The sequence below is a fragment of the Netta rufina genome, assembly GCF_964035555.1.
Source record: "Netta rufina genome assembly, chromosome: 7".
NCBI classification, from domain to species: Eukaryota; Metazoa; Chordata; class Aves; order Anseriformes; family Anatidae; genus Netta; species Netta rufina.
The window spans coordinates 4,070,770-4,087,936 of NC_140130.1; the positions used below are offsets into that span (position 1 = coordinate 4,070,770).

General features: G+C 36.4%; 1 protein-coding gene across 1 annotated transcript in view; it reads right to left on the reverse strand.

Annotated features, from left to right (window-relative positions):
- The window catches only part of CTNNA3 (catenin alpha 3), a 456,005-nt gene that overhangs the window by 161,123 nt on the left and 277,715 nt on the right, over window positions 1–17,167 (reverse strand). The window contains exon 10 of the mRNA XM_084289960.1: window positions 6,131–6,223. Within this exon, the coding sequence (XP_084146086.1) occupies window positions 6,131–6,223 (93 nt within the window). The remainder of the gene's footprint in view (window positions 1–6,130; window positions 6,224–17,167) is intronic.

Sequence of the window (17,167 nt, forward strand, 5' to 3'; positions counted from 1 at the left end):
CTCACTACAACACTTTGAGCATTAACATCAAGCCAGTTCATCACCCAGCACACTATGTACCTGTTCATCTCACAGTTGGACAATTTGTCCAGAAGGATACTGTGAGGCACAGAATCAAAGGCCCTACTGAAATCCAGAAAGACTACATCCACTGCCTTCCCTTCATCTGATAAACAAGTGATGTTATCATAGCCCTAAATCCTAAGACAGGACTTTACCTTCAAGAACCCATGTTGACTATGCCTCATAATAGCTGTATCTAAATGCCTTTTCAATAGCACCCACATACAGTAGCTCCCCATGTTACTTCAACTTTTACAGTGATTTATTCACAAATTCACACAGCCAAAAACACAGCTTCTATCTTCAGTGGTATTTTAATAGCCACATACAGAACTATGTTAAAAATAACTAACAGCATATGAAGTTTGAAGCAGCAAGGAAGGACAGCACCAAGAATTCAAGTTGTGTCTTCCATAACGTGTTAAGTGTTATGCTCTTTTCATTAGTGTGTATATATAATATATATACATATATATATAAAGTATTGTAGGAGGGGAAAGAAAAGCAAATATAAAAATAAACACAAACTGCGACAACAAACCCTATATGATATATACTTTAAATGTCAGAGATCAGTACTATGGTAGCACACATCAAAACACAGCATACTTGAACATCGTCTGTTCCAGAGCACAACCAGCAGGCTTGCATAAGAGCTGTAGCTTTGTTTTCAGAGATGGCTATCATCAAGACTTTGGAATCTTGCCATGTCTAAAATCCATTTTTGAACTCTGCCATTTTATTAAGAATTTACAAAGAGTAGAATTTGCTTTGTGACTTTACTTCAATGTATTGTGTTAAACAGCATTATCCAAAAAATTACTTAAAAGACAGTGGGCACCTGCCCAGAAATAAGCATTTTGATTTGGACTGTGAAAAGGATGAAATTTTACATTGAAAACTGCACTCAAATAGGATTCTTATCAGATGCTTTTGTGTACATTAATTAATCTTGGCTAATCTATCTTGATTCTTTCTGTGGGAATGGGGAGGGTCCTCACTTAAAAAGTAGCAGTTCTGCGCTTATTGAATTTTTCCACTGAATTTCATATAGAAAGAAATGTCATAGTAAAATAAACCCAGACAAGCCCCAGGTACCTAGAAAAGGTCTAAATCCACTGCAAACCAAAGAAGTAATCAGCATGATTTAGAGCAGGATACTAACAGGGCTGTTTTCAGGGAAGCAAAAAAATATAAAAAAAAATATGATCAGATCATTTATCTTTTCTCCCTGAGAGTTTTCAGAGTGAAAGAAGTTGAGTCTAAATTTCAGAGCATAAAACACATGTATCAAAAGAAAGAGTGGAAATTTCCAAGTCATCCCTTACACACCAGTACTGTACCAAAATTCCCTAATTCCTACCTAACCTGTGACAAAGCGTTCGTACGTTTTTCTCTGTTAGATCCCTCATGAAGTAGTGGAAGAGTTCGTGAGTGTAATCGCATGATTTGAGTTCCCCTTTAAATAACATTAAGAACAACATGAACAGTTTCTTTTTTCCTTTTGACACAAAGAGCAACTCTATCTCTAATAGATTTCTAGTTACCCAAATTTCCAACATAAACAGTTTTTTTTCCTTTTAACACAAAGAACATGGATTTCTAATGGATTTCTAGTTACCCAAATTTCCTTCTCATCTAACAGCTTTATAGCCAAAAGGTTTTCCCTCTATCTCTCAATACTTAAGAAAAAAACAGAACTCAAGAAAAATATCTAAGATCTGAGGTTCTAGTTATACTTGTGTGTACCCTGCCTTTTTTTTTCATAGCTGAGAATAATGTTACATAGGAGTGATTACTCATCACCAAATAAAGATCATACTGAACCATAAACATTCATGTAATTTTCCTGCATTGTGCTTCCTTGCATGCATATCCCAGAATGGACTTGGCTCACTGAAGAACTAATTCCCCTATGCCAGTTGTGTTTCAGTAACCAGTAGCAAGCAAACTCTAGCAAGATCTGAATCTGCACAATTTCATCTTGAAAGGAAGTAAAACTAATATTTATCTTTTTTGGGTACGCTTTTTCCAAAATCTTTCTGCTCTTAAATCTCCCTAGGGATCCTTAATTATTCTAATAAAAAGGCTCTAACCAGAGCCCTCTGAAATACCGAAGCTCTTCTCAGCTGCTGTCTCAAGACCCTGGCCACTTCTGATCTCCAATTACAAACACCTGGTCCAAGTTTCAGTTCAAAGTTCAAAAAGATACACTTGAGATCTGTTTAAATTAACACTGTAGGTTCTCACTGGCTTTCTTTCCTTCAAGAAGTAAAATGTCAGTATCAAATGTCACTATGTGCTTCACAGCACCTCCACTATGTGCGCTTCTGACTGACATGAGTTTCAGAGAGAAGCAGCACAACTTCACCGAACATGGCTACTGTTTTATCTTGCTTCTCTCATCTCCCTCAGCACTTTACCATATCCCAGGTTAAATCAGGGATCTAAGGCTTTCAGCTTCACCCGAGATCTGACCAATTGTTTTCTTCTTGCTACCTTCTCCCTCCTTCAGAGCCTGCTGTAGAAGGCAGACCTACTCCTCAAGCTGATCCCTCAGCAGAGCTCCCTAAACCCCTGACAGAAAACGCACTCTTCAAATGCAAAAGGTTGGTCACTGGCTGTGGACTTGTGATTCCAGATAAAAGATGGTTTGTTGGCATCTGGAGTAATTTTTTTGCTCCACACACCACAGGTTTTTTAATGCAAAAAGGTATATCCAAGGAGATTCTATGGCTGCAGACGCAGTCCCCTCCCCATCCCCCTTACATCTTAACAACTGCTTAACAACTGTGTTTTACAGAATTAATCAAGCGGATATTGTTTTGTTAAGCAGCAACGGAGTTCATCTGTGATCAACCTCCATCTTCTTCCTACTTTTCAGAAGGTGCAGATGATCTCTCACCTTATAATTGCATCTCATAAACACTTAAAAAAAAAAAAAAAAAAAAAACAATGGAAAGCACTAAAAAGGAAATAGATTTAGCTTGCCTTCTCTTTGCTAGCTGCTCTTCACGTACTGTGAAACTAGTGTACTTGCTGAGCCACATGAAAGCTTATCACAGTCTGAATTTGAGGGAAATGTAAATTCCTATAGAATTTAGGCAGAAAAACTGGAACCACTGTGTCTGTTAATCTCTGCTGTCCTACTTTTAGGGAGTTTTTCCATCTCTCTGACAGGTTTACCCTCTATCAGGTATCCTGACCTACTCCATGAGACTAATGGTACAAGGAACCAGACCCTTCTTCTAACGTATCACTAAACTGAAACATGAGGGGAACAAACCCAAATTCTAGATTAGGAAATAACTACAGATTTGCACCCTTGATGTTCAACAATAGTGTTTGCTTTTGTGGATTCTTTTCCTTATCTTTCTCATAGACTTGATGAGATCATGATTTTGCTTGCACACCATGAAAGCAATATGGATTCCAACGCAGAAAAACAGTGACATTTTAGATTTTACCTACTTGACAACACTCAAGAAAATGCTTCCACCAAAAGCTATTAACATGAACAGAAGTTATTTCTCCTTCACTAAAACACGTGCAAGCAGCTCTTTCTCTCTTCATTCTATTATTGATATAAAATTAAATATTTTTGACATTCATTCCCCATGAAGTATTCACACAAATTCATGAACATTGTGTTTCATATCTGCTGACAGATTTTCTCTGCTTATAGTATTTATTGAACAGTCAAAATATTTGCTAATAATCTCACTTGATTAAAAAAAGGTCAGAGTTCAGAACCAACCCTCTACGGTTTCAGTACAGTACAGTATAATTAATAGAACGTAAGTAATATGAATTTAACAATTACAAGGGCTTCCTCCAGGGCTTTCCAATTTTCTACCTACCTTTTCACTGGTGTTATTTTAATGCTCCAATCTGCAGAAGTCCAAAGACTCCACACCATTTTCTGTGCATTTTGGTTTTTGTGTTTTTGTTTGTTTTGCAGTCAGCCTTTTTAGATTTTAATCCAAAGCATGTGGTTCCCTTGAGGCAACATGTTTTTAATAGTACATAAGAGTTAAACCCTATTTTTTTACTCTACAGAATTATGAACATTGGGGATTTCTGCATGCAAATTTCCACTTTCCAAATTCTAATTGATATGCCCTGTAGGGATCTTAAGAAATAATTATTTTCCCCATGGAGAATTTTTAAATGATATAGCATAATCTGATTTCCTGTGAAACGCAGAAACCTTACTTTGCTGTTTCTTACTTTGGTAAAACAGCAACTGCTTTTACAGGGAATGATCTTTATCTGAGAAAGCAGCAAATTCTGCACAATGAACACACCACTAATAGTAATATAATCTTATCACATACCACATTTTCCATTTAGACAGATCTATAATCTTCAACTAATTCACCCATTTTTACCAAAGGCTAAAAAAAAGTTAAAGAAAAAAGAAATAAAAAAGCCACCACAGCAAAGATAAAAAATACACCAAAAATCACATTAAATTTCAATTTTACTATAGGAAATTAAATCCTAGCAATTTAAATAGCCATGAAAAACAAAAACAACAATCTTGTAGTCAAAATTCCATTTTAGGTGCTTCTGCTACCAGATGCAATACTGAAAAGAGTATGTTTTCAATAAAAATGCTACATCTGGATGCATAATAATGTAATATAAAGGTGCACTTGTACCTTGGAGAAACAAAGCAGCTGGAAGAAACTGTTCATTAATTCTTCTTACAAGCCAGTAATCTTAGAAAAGCAGTAACACAATAAAGCAAATGCCCCTTTTTATACAGTTGCATGTATAAAAACATTGAACTATAAAACTGTTAGAAAAATAGACAGAGAAACAATGATTCACTTCAGGGAGTGTAGTGAATCAAGGTCGAAGTGAAGCAAGGGTCAAGGAGTAATGGCTTTAAACTGAAAGAGGGGAGATTAAGATATTTGAAAGAAATTATTTACTCAGAGGGTGGTGAGGCACTGGTACAGGTTGCCCAGAGAAACTGTGGATGCCCCATCCCTGGAGGTGTTCACGTCTTAGTTTGACGGGGCTTTGGGCAGCCTGGGCTGGTGGGAGGGGGCCCTGTCCATGGTAGGGGGTTGGAACTAGAGGAGCTTTAAGGTCTCTTCCATCCCAAACCACTCTGTGATTCTGTAAGACAGAACACTGATCTGTGATACTTTCAGAGTATCACATTTTCTTGATATAAATTTCTTTTTCCCAAGTCTTGCCATTTACTCAACAGGTATAAAAAGGACTCCTGAAGCTTGTAATTGAGCATACTGTTAATATTTGTTCTTCACCTTCTATTTCCACTATCCTTACCATTCAACCACACAAAAAGGGAAGAATACTTAGGCTACTGTGTAAACTGCAGTGTTCTTCAAAGAACGAAATCTTGAAATTACACAGCCTCGAGGCTGAAGCACTCACATCAGATACACAAAAATCAGTTATGTCTCTGCTCTGAACAAAATAATAATGTAACTGCTTAAGTTTTTCATGTCTAGAATTCTGAACATGAGAAATATAGAACGAATACACCTTTTAGAAGGTAAGTACCAAAAATGTATCTGCAGCTGTGCATTCATTTGCTTAACACAAAAGCTTAAGCTTTTTGATTGGCAATTATCAGAAGAATTAACACTTTAACATTCACATACACACAAAAAATAAAGCAAAACGTAATTAACATTTCAAGTTCAAGTCAATATATGTACTGTGCTTTCCAACAGTAAAGACACTCCCTATCTGCTTATCATGGTACACTATTAATTCAATCTGGTTTCATTTCAGAAACATAATAATGCTTTTTCAATTGCAATTCTTATGACTTCTAAAGGGTCCAAATAATACAGATTATTCATAATTCCTATGTTACCCAATAAGAAATAATAAAAGGATAAACTAAGTATGTTCCCTCTATTTATCATTTGGTCTCCATTTACCACATTAACATGCGTGGATGGAACGTGAATGCTGAAGGAATGTGAAGACTGAAGAAGCCTGACTAAACATCTATGTTGTGCAACAAAAACATAGTGAATGCTGAGTGCGCTGTAACGGGAATTAATTGAAAAAGTCATACCTGTGGGCACAAAGTCTCGATGTGATTAGCTGCCATTTGCACGATTTTCGTTCCATCTTCATTTGTTGACAATGAACAGGCAAGATTAGCAACCTTAAATAAACAAAGCTTTGTAAGCATGTATTCATCCCCATACTCTCAAACTTTCTGAAAATATCTCTGCAAGGAAGCTTTCATTATTTAGGGAAATTAATTTGTCCAAAACCATAGCTGAACAGGAAAACTCAGAGAAAAGGAGCTGTGGAAAGCAGTGACAGTAACAAATTTCATGACCTCTCCCCAGTTCAGGTTCACCACATAATATCTGCAGCATAGCATTTAGATAGCTTAGGACTTTGCAGCTTCATATGCATTGTTTGTTGTTGTTTCTGTTGCTTTTCAGAACCTTTCAAACCATGTGTCCACATATTTTTTTTTTAAACTTACATTTAAGATCTTAAAGATCCAATAAGATTTGCCTTGACTTGATGAACAAAATAGAATGATTTATGTCCTGAACCATCTACAGATCATTATTTTTATTAGCTGTAGAATTTTCCACCAAAAGAGTCATATCAATACACCTTATATTGAGAATGTAAAAGAAAACACGAAACATGTGGAAGTTCAAGTCTGTCCTGTATTTTACTGCACACAATGGAGATACAGCTTCCTTTGCAGGAAAAAAAAAAAGAAAAAAAGAAAAAAAGAAAAAAAGAAAAAAAAAAAAAGAAAAGAAAAAAACAACACTGCTACAAGGTTCCACAGTTCAACAACTTCGAAAAGATGAAAGAAGAAGAACATGCTCTGACTGCAGTTCAGCTCAGCGCTACACACTGTAACAGGCTGCCTTGATAAAGGCATGAGAGTGGTTGGGATACTGAGATCCAGTAGATCTTTTAATCATATTGAGCTCATGCAAGGCCCTTACGTGAACTACGATACTTGCTAGCTTCTGTAATCCTTCACTGATGTAGTTGTATTACATTAAAGTAGACCAAGAACTACCTGAGAAATAGTCCTCCATAGCGTTACAGAAACTACCAACAGAGATACAAAACAAATACACAGTTACTTTGCAGTTATTCAAAACTCATGCAACAAGTTGTATGGCCCAGGTGCTGCAAAAAAAAAAAAAAAAAAAAAAAATCTTCATTTATCAACATTTTAATATACTATTTCTAACAAAGAACAATAAGCCAATGATGATCTGCTACGGAAAGCTTTTATTATTCAATTGATGGAAATAATTACACAGCATTAGCTAGCCCAAGGCCAAATAAATTACATGTCCCATCCAAAATTCTGAAAAGGATGAGGGCTAGAATGAATGGCCTTCCATGTACAGCTGTGCCTTCTTAGAAATACTTATGAACCTATTCCTGCTATTCCAACACAGTTCATTGGTCCCCGCTGTGTGATGTTATCTTGTCCACAGAAAAAAAAGTAACTTTTAGGATGGAAAAAATTCCATTTTTACAACTGCACTCAAACTGCACTCTCTTTTACTTTAGTCAACTGCCATGGTATTTTTAATACAGTATTTGAGAAAGACTGTTCCTAATTTTATGCTTTCACTGCTTACTCTTCAGTTTTACATATTCCCCGGTGATAACCCAATTCACGACAGTTTTCTCAAAGAACAAGCTACAAAGGATGTAAGTATTAGGAAGTTATGTTAAGCCACTTTATAACCAAAAGGAACTGGACTGCATTGTCTACATTAGAAGTCTTTTAAAAATCAGTAAAAGTTTTTTTCTTAAAAAAAGGCAAGCTGTAGTTGGCGAGTCAGTTTAGAATAAGTATGTTTATTGTGTTACAACATTTTGGCTGGCCATTACAAATTCATACTACATTGCCATACAAACAGCAAATTTAGTTCTTTGCCTTTCATTTTGATTGATGTAACAAAACCTTTCATTGCCCTTAGACAAAATGGGTAGTATTTTCTGTTCTCAGCACTTGAGTGTCACAATTTCACGTTATATACCTTATGCCTAAGTAGAGTTCTAATAGAGTAGGTGATTAGATTAACAGCTGTTCCACCTAAAAGACAACTATTGCACAAGTTAGCCATGAATTTGAAAATTAAGCAAGCCAAGTGGTTAAAGCCTGTCTGGTACAGAGAATGATGGCTGAAACACAAATATATGGAGGTCTTGCAGCCTCATTATATCACACCCCTTCAAACTCACAATGGCAAGCACCATGTACTGACAATGGTGGAAGCAACCACTAGATGACTGGAAGCATATCCTGTGCCCCATGCAACCACCCAAAACGTTATCCTGGGCCCTGAAAAGCAAGTCCTACAGCATCTTCAGGGTCTCGACCAAAATGAAAATGTAAAATAAATTGAAGAACACAATACTCTGAGGCAAAGATAGCATATGTGTGAGAACCCTGCCCAGTAACTTTTCAGGAATAATTTACTTTTCTCTACCTTTGTCAGGCCTGGTGCAAAACCTCATTAAGTCTTGGTCACAATAAAAGCATCTGAAGAACTAGGCTAAGGATTCCCTCTCTGGACCTCAGCGTACTTGATCTTGAAGATTCTTTCCAACCTACACGATTCTACAATTCTATAAACCCTACTGACACCAGAAATTTCATGCTAGTATTGAGAAAAATAAAGTCAGTTGGAATGTTCTATTAGATTCTTTTATCTACATGACATCAGCATCTCAGATGAATATCTTTATTCAAGGAAACATACTAGGCAGAGCACAGTGGACCTCTGTTATGCTTCTAGGAACTAGACATGGAAATAGACTATATCACCTTAGGTATCACTAGAGATATTAAGCAGCAGGGATCTGATCACAGTTTGAACTTCTCAGTTCCTTCGTTACAGAAATAGTAATTAGGAACCAGTTCTTACTATTTATATTCATCTCGGTATGCTTTCAAGTCAAAAGGTAAAATAATACACTTCCAATCTTCCAAAATACATTCTCCCACTTTATAAAGGCTTTTTTTTTTTCATTTTGACATGAGAAAAAAATGCAGTGTTAATACGGACAGACTGCATCTTTAATTCTGCAAAACTTACAACCTTACAGAAAAATGCATTTATAAGGTGATCAGTAACTCTTTTCCATTTCAAATAACCTATAAGGGAGGAAAATTTAATTGTATTAACATTATCAGATGAATCTGTTACCATTGAAGCAAACAAATTCTACTTCATTTGTCTGCCACAACACACTGCTTAGAGGAAAAATTATTCAGACTCACTACGTATGTGGGTTTACTTGTACTGGAACACTGCTAGTGCAGACTAAATAGAAAGGCAGTAAGTAAATGTTTTTCTAACAATTAAATACGTAACATTCTAGTCCAAAAAAATCAGAATTTATCCTTAAACCTCATTATAGCATCGTTAAAGACTAATTTACTTGAAAATTCTCAAGTGCTTTTAAAAACTGGATATGTCAATTTTCCAAAACCCATATGTCTCTCAGACATGTGCTACCTCAACTATCTGTCAAAACACAGCTATAATTCCAATGAAATCCAGCATACCTGGCAGATTTCTGACAGGCACTTGCCAAGATACATAATTTGTCTGGTGAATTCAGATCTTGGAATTTCTGAAACTGCCAGCTCTACAACCTGGAGCTCCAAAATTTCCAGCTTTCTGCACCAACCACAAGCCCAAAGGCTGGCAGTTTCAAGGGCATGCCTACACTGTACAATGCAGAACAGTGTAGAAATTGGTGACAGCACTTGTTCCAAGTGCAAAGTCAGGATAACCATCCAAGTTTGGTGCTGCTCTCAAGTGACTGTGATTTACTTAGAGAACATGCTGTACTCACAACAGTGTCTGCTATTAGAAAACAAGAGCTAACAAGATTGCCTCTTACCAACTCTACTGCATGCTGCAGACATGCCCTGACAGTCTAGATATACTTCACTGTCACCAGAAAGTTCCAAAGTCCTTCAAACCCATGGTTTGCTCAACTTCTGTGGAGGCTCTTAGGTCTGGAGACCCATAAACCTTAGTTTGGTGTAGAATTGGCAACATTGTAGCATAAAACTGGAAATCTTCAATTAACTTATCCTCCATGGTGATGTTTTCAAGGACTGCAGAGATCTCAACTCTAAGAATGAGGTGGGAACTCACAGTTCAGGACAATTCCACCACCATGCTGACGCTTAGGAACAGAAAAATCCCAGCTCCTTTACTACTACCTTTCTCTTCAGAAAAATAAATAAATAAATAAATAAATAAAATAAATAAAATACTTTGACCAGTTCAGTAATGTAATTTTAGTTGTTTTCCTTTCCTGTAGAATCTTTACATTCTGCCTTGTTCCAGAAAAACATGCTATTCTGTAGCACCATTCTGTGAAATTGTGAATACAGAACATACATATAGCGAACACAGTACTTTCTCTATTCCTATGGCATATATGCCTGCTTTTGGCTAGTACAAAGGTCTAAATACAGAATCACTAGAATTTAAAATACTTTCAAACACTTTTACTTAACAATCTGTTACATCAGCATGGATGGCTGAGAAGAACTGGCAACTGTGATTCCTACTGGAAACAATACACATCAGCAGCCCTGTAGCTTCCTATGAAATGCTGACTACGGTAAGTCCCTAATTAAATTCTCATTTTACACCCTACACTACACCATTTTAGAACAAAATTTACGTAGTACTGGAAATCAGAACTATAGTTTGTATATAATTAATTATATACAAGAAAACAACTTGAAAAAAAAAGGATGCTCCCAAAGTTGCAGTGAGATTGGAGGGGAAGATAATTAAAAAGGGAAACCTACTTCAGGCTTCTGCCAAACTGCTATTTAATTCAAACCACTGACTTGAATTTGGACATCCTTTCAGCACTATAGTCACTCGGAATGTCAAAAATATCTATTTTTTGTTTCAGTGTAAATGTCTTCAATTCCTTGAAGTGGGACCCATGAAAAATGAAGAAAAATATAAAATGATTTTTTTTTAAGAGAAAAAATGTAAAACATGTAAAACTTCTTAAGTGAGTTCAAAATAGAAATACTCCCTTTATTAGCTATTTATCCTTTCACAATAAAACTACGCTTTAAGAAACCTGTTCTGATGCAACTGGTTTAACATGCAGGTTTATATTCAATACTAAAAGCTCAATTCTAATAAGCACAATTGATCTGAATATACATGAAAAAAAGGATCAGAAAAGTTGAAGATCCACCATTCAAGAAAGGTAATAAATATCACACTACGACTACGTACAGAAAACATAATGGGGAAAAAACGCAAAACAACACATCCATAGATAATCAGAGAAAATCAAGGATCAAAAAAAAAAACAAAACATACCTTCAGAATTTAATCCACATCAGCATCAGCATTCCCTTGCAGAAAGTATGGCAATTCATTATGCTATCTAACATTAATATTGAGGACCTGGTTCTGCAATACAGGAAGCGTACAACAGCACAAGTTTCTGGAATAGTTTTGTGTTTTGTTGTTGCTGTTGTTTTCCCCAGCAAGAAACAGTTACTTTATATTCTAGTCTGTTCTCAACTACCATTCTTGTTAATTACTACTGTAGAATGTTTTTTGTTGTTGTTGTTGTTTTGTTTTACAAGAAGGTCCTCTTGATAAAAGGTCACTGTATGTCTACTGCATAAACACCTGTGCTTCCAAAACAAACAAACAAAAACAACAACAACAACAACGATGGCACACTTACTTTGATGAAATCTCGCCTATCCTTGGAAGTAAATGAACATATTATCTCTTCATTTACACAGCAAGGCTCTTTCAGTAAGCACAGTGTTTTGAAGTCTTTATTTTCTTGTTGTTGATGCTTGACAGCTAGGTTAAAAGAAATCCAAAAATCCTAGAGATTATACATCTTCTCCCTCTGTACTGCAAGTGCTGCAGCCCAGCATTCTTAGTATATCTGGTCAGCAGCACTCTCATCTATAGAACAGGCCAGTCTAAGGTTTGCTCTGAGAGTGAATGGATTTTTAAAAGGCCAGTTAAGTTCAGCCATTGAAGCACTGCCAGCCAAATACAACATAAACTCCCTAAGTCATACACCTCTGTCATTTGCTTGCCACTTTCAGGACAGTAATGCCAACCAATTGCTAAATAGTGTGGTACCCTCACAGCACATCTGAACACAGGAAAAAAAATCTTACTATCAGGTAACTGTTTGTTTTTACACTTCAAATTAATTGGATGACTCACTTTTTCCTTAAACTTTCCAACAGTTACAATGTTGACAACTCATTTTTTTCCTGGAATTGAAATAAAGGAGAATAACTCAGAGAAACTCTTGTACCAAAAAAAAGCACATTAATGCTTACCAGAAAGCAAGACAGAACCTTTCATATTGCCTCGTTCAAGGCAAGAAATCATCACAGAATGCAGGTGCATTAATTCTATCTACTATAATAATACAATCCTTTTACAGACTCACAAGATATGATACACCTTAATATTTTTATTATTATTATAAGGACCTTTATTCTTGCCAGTTTCCACTGAGCGGGCACTAAAAAAAAAATCCAGAGGAGAAAGCCCATCTTACCCTTCCATCAGTGAGCAGCTTAAGATTTAATAGTAACAACAACCTAAGCACAAGTATTGACAAAAATAGTGCTATAACCTCTACAACGTATCCTTAATTGGTGACCATCCATTCACATATGCACCGCTCCCAAGAGCTTGTTACTACTCATATAAAATCATTTTAAATAAATTAAAATAGATCATTTAGCAAACAATAAAAAAGTGTGTTGAACTTTCTTATATAAATTGCCTCATGGATTTTTATTTTAGTTTAATATTTCAGTTTTTTTTTTACTTTAGAAAACTAGGTCTCAAAAAACAAGGCTATTAAGTGTAGTGTTTGCAAAAGACTAACTAACACATCTTGACATAAAAAAGTTGATAAAAAATAAATAATTAACCACAGATATTCTAGTTTTTGTACATCTGAATTGCCCTATACTCTGTGTCACACACTGCTTGGGCACTTTTCCTCCTCAGGACCACTCAGCTCACTACTCAGAAAAGCCTAGGCCAAATACAACGAAACTCAACTTCCAGAAAAAGGAAGAGCCTGCTTATAATCTAGATTAAAATCTCGATTAAGAAACGTGCTACCATATATTTTGTTGAGCAGAACTCACCCAACCACACCATAAAACCACTGCAGCCGCAGAATGTACCAGAAGGGGTTGTGTGCCACGCTGCCGCGAGGCGAGGCATTGCCACAAAATGGCGGCCTCACAAAATGGCGGCCTCGCAAAATGGCGGCCTCGCCAAGACGCTGCCGGGCCCTCATCAGCGCCCCTTTTGCTTACTTCCCAGCGGTACTGGCCCCGTTCCCCCATCCGGCAGCACTATGGCACAGCAGGGACCGGTGTGGCCTTTCTGGCACATACGCCTAGGACAGGAGGGCACGTGCACAGAGCTTAAAAAAGCCTTTTAATTTCAAAGCATTTTTTTCTGCAAAGCTACTGTATAACGCTCTGATTTCTTAGTGGCAATGTTTTTGCCTTCTTTAATCTCTTATTTCCCACTGAACTATTATCAGATCTACAGGATAGGCAGGAGTCTGGGTATACTGTGAGTCTATTCAAAAAACTGTCCATACTAAACTGAATTAAAATTTTAAATTGAAATTTAAAGATACAGACATGAATTGGAAGCATTTTATGAACTACTCTAGTTAATTATACTTATTTGTAAAGCAATCCATAATTCACTCACAATGAAATAAAAGCATAAATGTATGTTATGTAACTAAGCTGTCCTTAAAGCAAAACAAATGTTACACTGTTCCAGTAGTAAAAATCTCATCTCTGTCACAGCACACAAAAAAATTACAGTACATTCTTTTACTTTCAATATATGCTACAGGTTTTTTAAAAACATAATTAATCTTCTCGCTCATTTTTACCTTTCCTTAATCCCTTAAATGAATATTTAAATATTTTTTCTTGAGTGTATTAGTGTTCCTTCTCTTCTTTGTGAGTGGTATCATGAGCTGTGATCTGCAGGTACTATAAAAGCCATCTAAAGACAGCAAATTCAAACTGCAATGGAGCTAGAGGTAGTCTCCTATACTTTATATGGAATATATGTTGTACTAACATAAAATATTTCTGCATTACTCAAACCATGCTAGTTGAGTTTAAAGGTTTATAAATCATTTATAAGAATTCCTTCGTTCATCTGTGTCATGCAATCTCTGTTCTCGGAAAGGTAGAATTGATCATAAAGGAAAACACTAAAATCATCTGTAAGCTTTGTGACCAGAATTTACATACAAAATCATTCAGATTTCAAAACTGCAGATGAACTCTGTGGCATCCAGGAAAATGCTTATGTGTGTACCAACCATCAAACATGTAAATACAACTTAAGGACTGTAATCCTACTAAATTCACTGTCAAAACCCCTATCAAGTTTGTATTCTCTTCACTGAATACTGGCCTTGAACAAAGGCAAATGAATTCACTGTTAATCATGGTAAAGTGATGAATACATTAAAAACAATCCTAACATTTGGTAGATGCCCATCCAACAACAACAGATGCAGAAGTTACTAATAAGTTTCAAAAGGAAACAAATTCTGGGCAAGGAAGTCTAGAATTCTAACCTATAAATGATTCCTAAAATAAAGGGTGATGGGGTACACGTTAATTAAGCTAAAACTCATAATGGCGCCATGAACTTCCCATCACAAAAATACTTGGGATATTGCTACTCCTGCCCATCTGTTCCTTCACCAGACTGGCTGAGTAAAAGACAGCTGATAACATTTTGGCTAAGGACACTTCATTAAGAAGAAATGTGTCTAGACACTGTAATTCTGTCCTGAGTCCAACAAGGAAGCTCCTGGGGTCTGGCAACAACTCCCTGTATTTTTCAAGAGAATGAAGTTTTAGAAATTTGGTGTGAAAAAAAAATACAACAGTTCAGCTGGAAGGGACCTTCAAAGAAAAGGTCTTCATCTAGTCCAACTCCCCGACCACTTCAGAGCTAACCAGAAGTTAAAGCATTATCCAAGTGTCTCTTGGATACTGACAGGCATGGGGCATCAACCACCTCAGTAGGAAGCCTGTTCTAGTGTTTGACCACCCTCACAGTAGAGAAATTTTCCCTAATTTCCAGTATAAACCTCCCATGGTGCAGTTTTGTGCTGTTCCCATACACCCTGTCATCAGATACCAGGGGGAGGAGATCTGCACTTCCCTCTCCACATGTGCTCAGTATTTTGAATACAAGGCAAACACTAAAAAGCAGTTTAATGCAATGATGTTAAAATGTGACCAATGTGAAATAACTATGTTCAAATTATTGGATGTTGCCTTTGTTTGTTTGTGTGTGTCCCCTCCTCCCCGCCTCCCCCCTCCATTGGAAGAATTATGCCAAAGGGAAATAGCTAACAGTAGGTGCCTTTTGTCTCAGCCAAACTATCAAAACCAAAAGCATCCAACTTCGCTGTTGAACAACAATTTGCCTTTCTTATGATGAGAAATTCTAGTCCTTGACTTCCTATAGCAGGTTTCTTCAGGTTTCTTTTCTACTTTTTTAAAGAGTTCAGTTACTACGCTCAAATTTTATGCATGCTGCTATGTCTTCAATATGAAAGAATTTGTCCTACTTTGTTTTCCTGCCTCAAAGACAAAATATTTGATAGCCTAAGTATTGTGCACAAACTGCGTTTCAGAACATTTCTCAGTTATTTCAATGTATTCAATAATTCATGTTAACAGGTAGAGTCTTTGAAAAAGTCCACTCTGGCTGAGGGGAAAAAAAAAAAAAAACTAGTTTGGAAGCTGCTTGGCATTGGTTAAGGTACCCCCAAAAGGTTATTACTAGAGAATTAAGCAAACAAACATATTGTCTGATCCTCTAGAAAAGTACTCGAGTTCTTGTAGCCTGCAACGCAACACATTAAAACATAACTTCACGCTTTAAGGCTGGAAAACTGGCTTGCAAAAGAGATTAAGTTAGTGCAAACCTCTCTATACCTCTCTACATAAACGCGTTATCTGCTTATATACTCATTTGATTGAAGGAACAGCTTCTAATATATGCACTTCTGACAACTGGCATAAAGAAGGTCATGTAGAACAGAGAACATTCCACTGGGAAGTATATACCTTCTTCTCCACCAGGAATCACAGCACCCATGTTCCAAGGGGAAAGACGGGGGGAGGAAGGGAGGGAGGAAATGACTATCAATATGACAATGATACAATATTAATTGTATCATTTTAACAACAGCATACACACAAAAATGTGGATATTTGGTATTTAAGAAACATAAGCCTTGGTAAACTGATGTTAAGACTTGGGTGATGTTTACCTTTTTTTGGAACTTCAGAATTATTCTGTTATGGGAGACTGGCAATACAGATCACTTCTGTCAAAAAAGAATTTGGTTATATCACATGGAATCAGAGTTATCACAATTTCTATCAGTTTGATAAACTTCTACATCCAGTTTCTGCAGTAATTCAAGAAACAAGTAACTGCCACTGTACTTCCGTGTAAGCTGTCTTTACAATATCAGCAAAAATATTAATCAGGTGTATGAGGGGAAGAAGGCCATGTTGAACAAAGACAATTTCCCTTTGGGAGCTTGCATAACTTACAGTACACACTGCCTCATGGTACTAGGTGGCTGACATTTCTAACTGATGAAATACACCCCTTAGACATAGAGCTCTGATCAATCTTCTGGTTGTTTATCTTTCGTTCTCTTTCTTCACACTTATGCAATAAAGGCTGTGATAAAGAGGATTAATGAAAATGTCACCGTTTATCACCTGAAGCTCAATCAGTAATAGGGAAGTTGGGCCTTATTTAATTAATTACATAAAGGTGCTAAAATTTTCATATTATGAATTCAGGACTTGCTGCAAGGTGTTAAAACTCTGTGAGGACCAAAATAGAGAGGTTCAAAATCTTAACATTTATGTATATGGTTAGACTTTATGCTTGACTTTAAGCTAATTTTATGGAAATCATTTTCTCCACCATTATGACCACACTAGCCCTCGATTGAGCATCCTTCT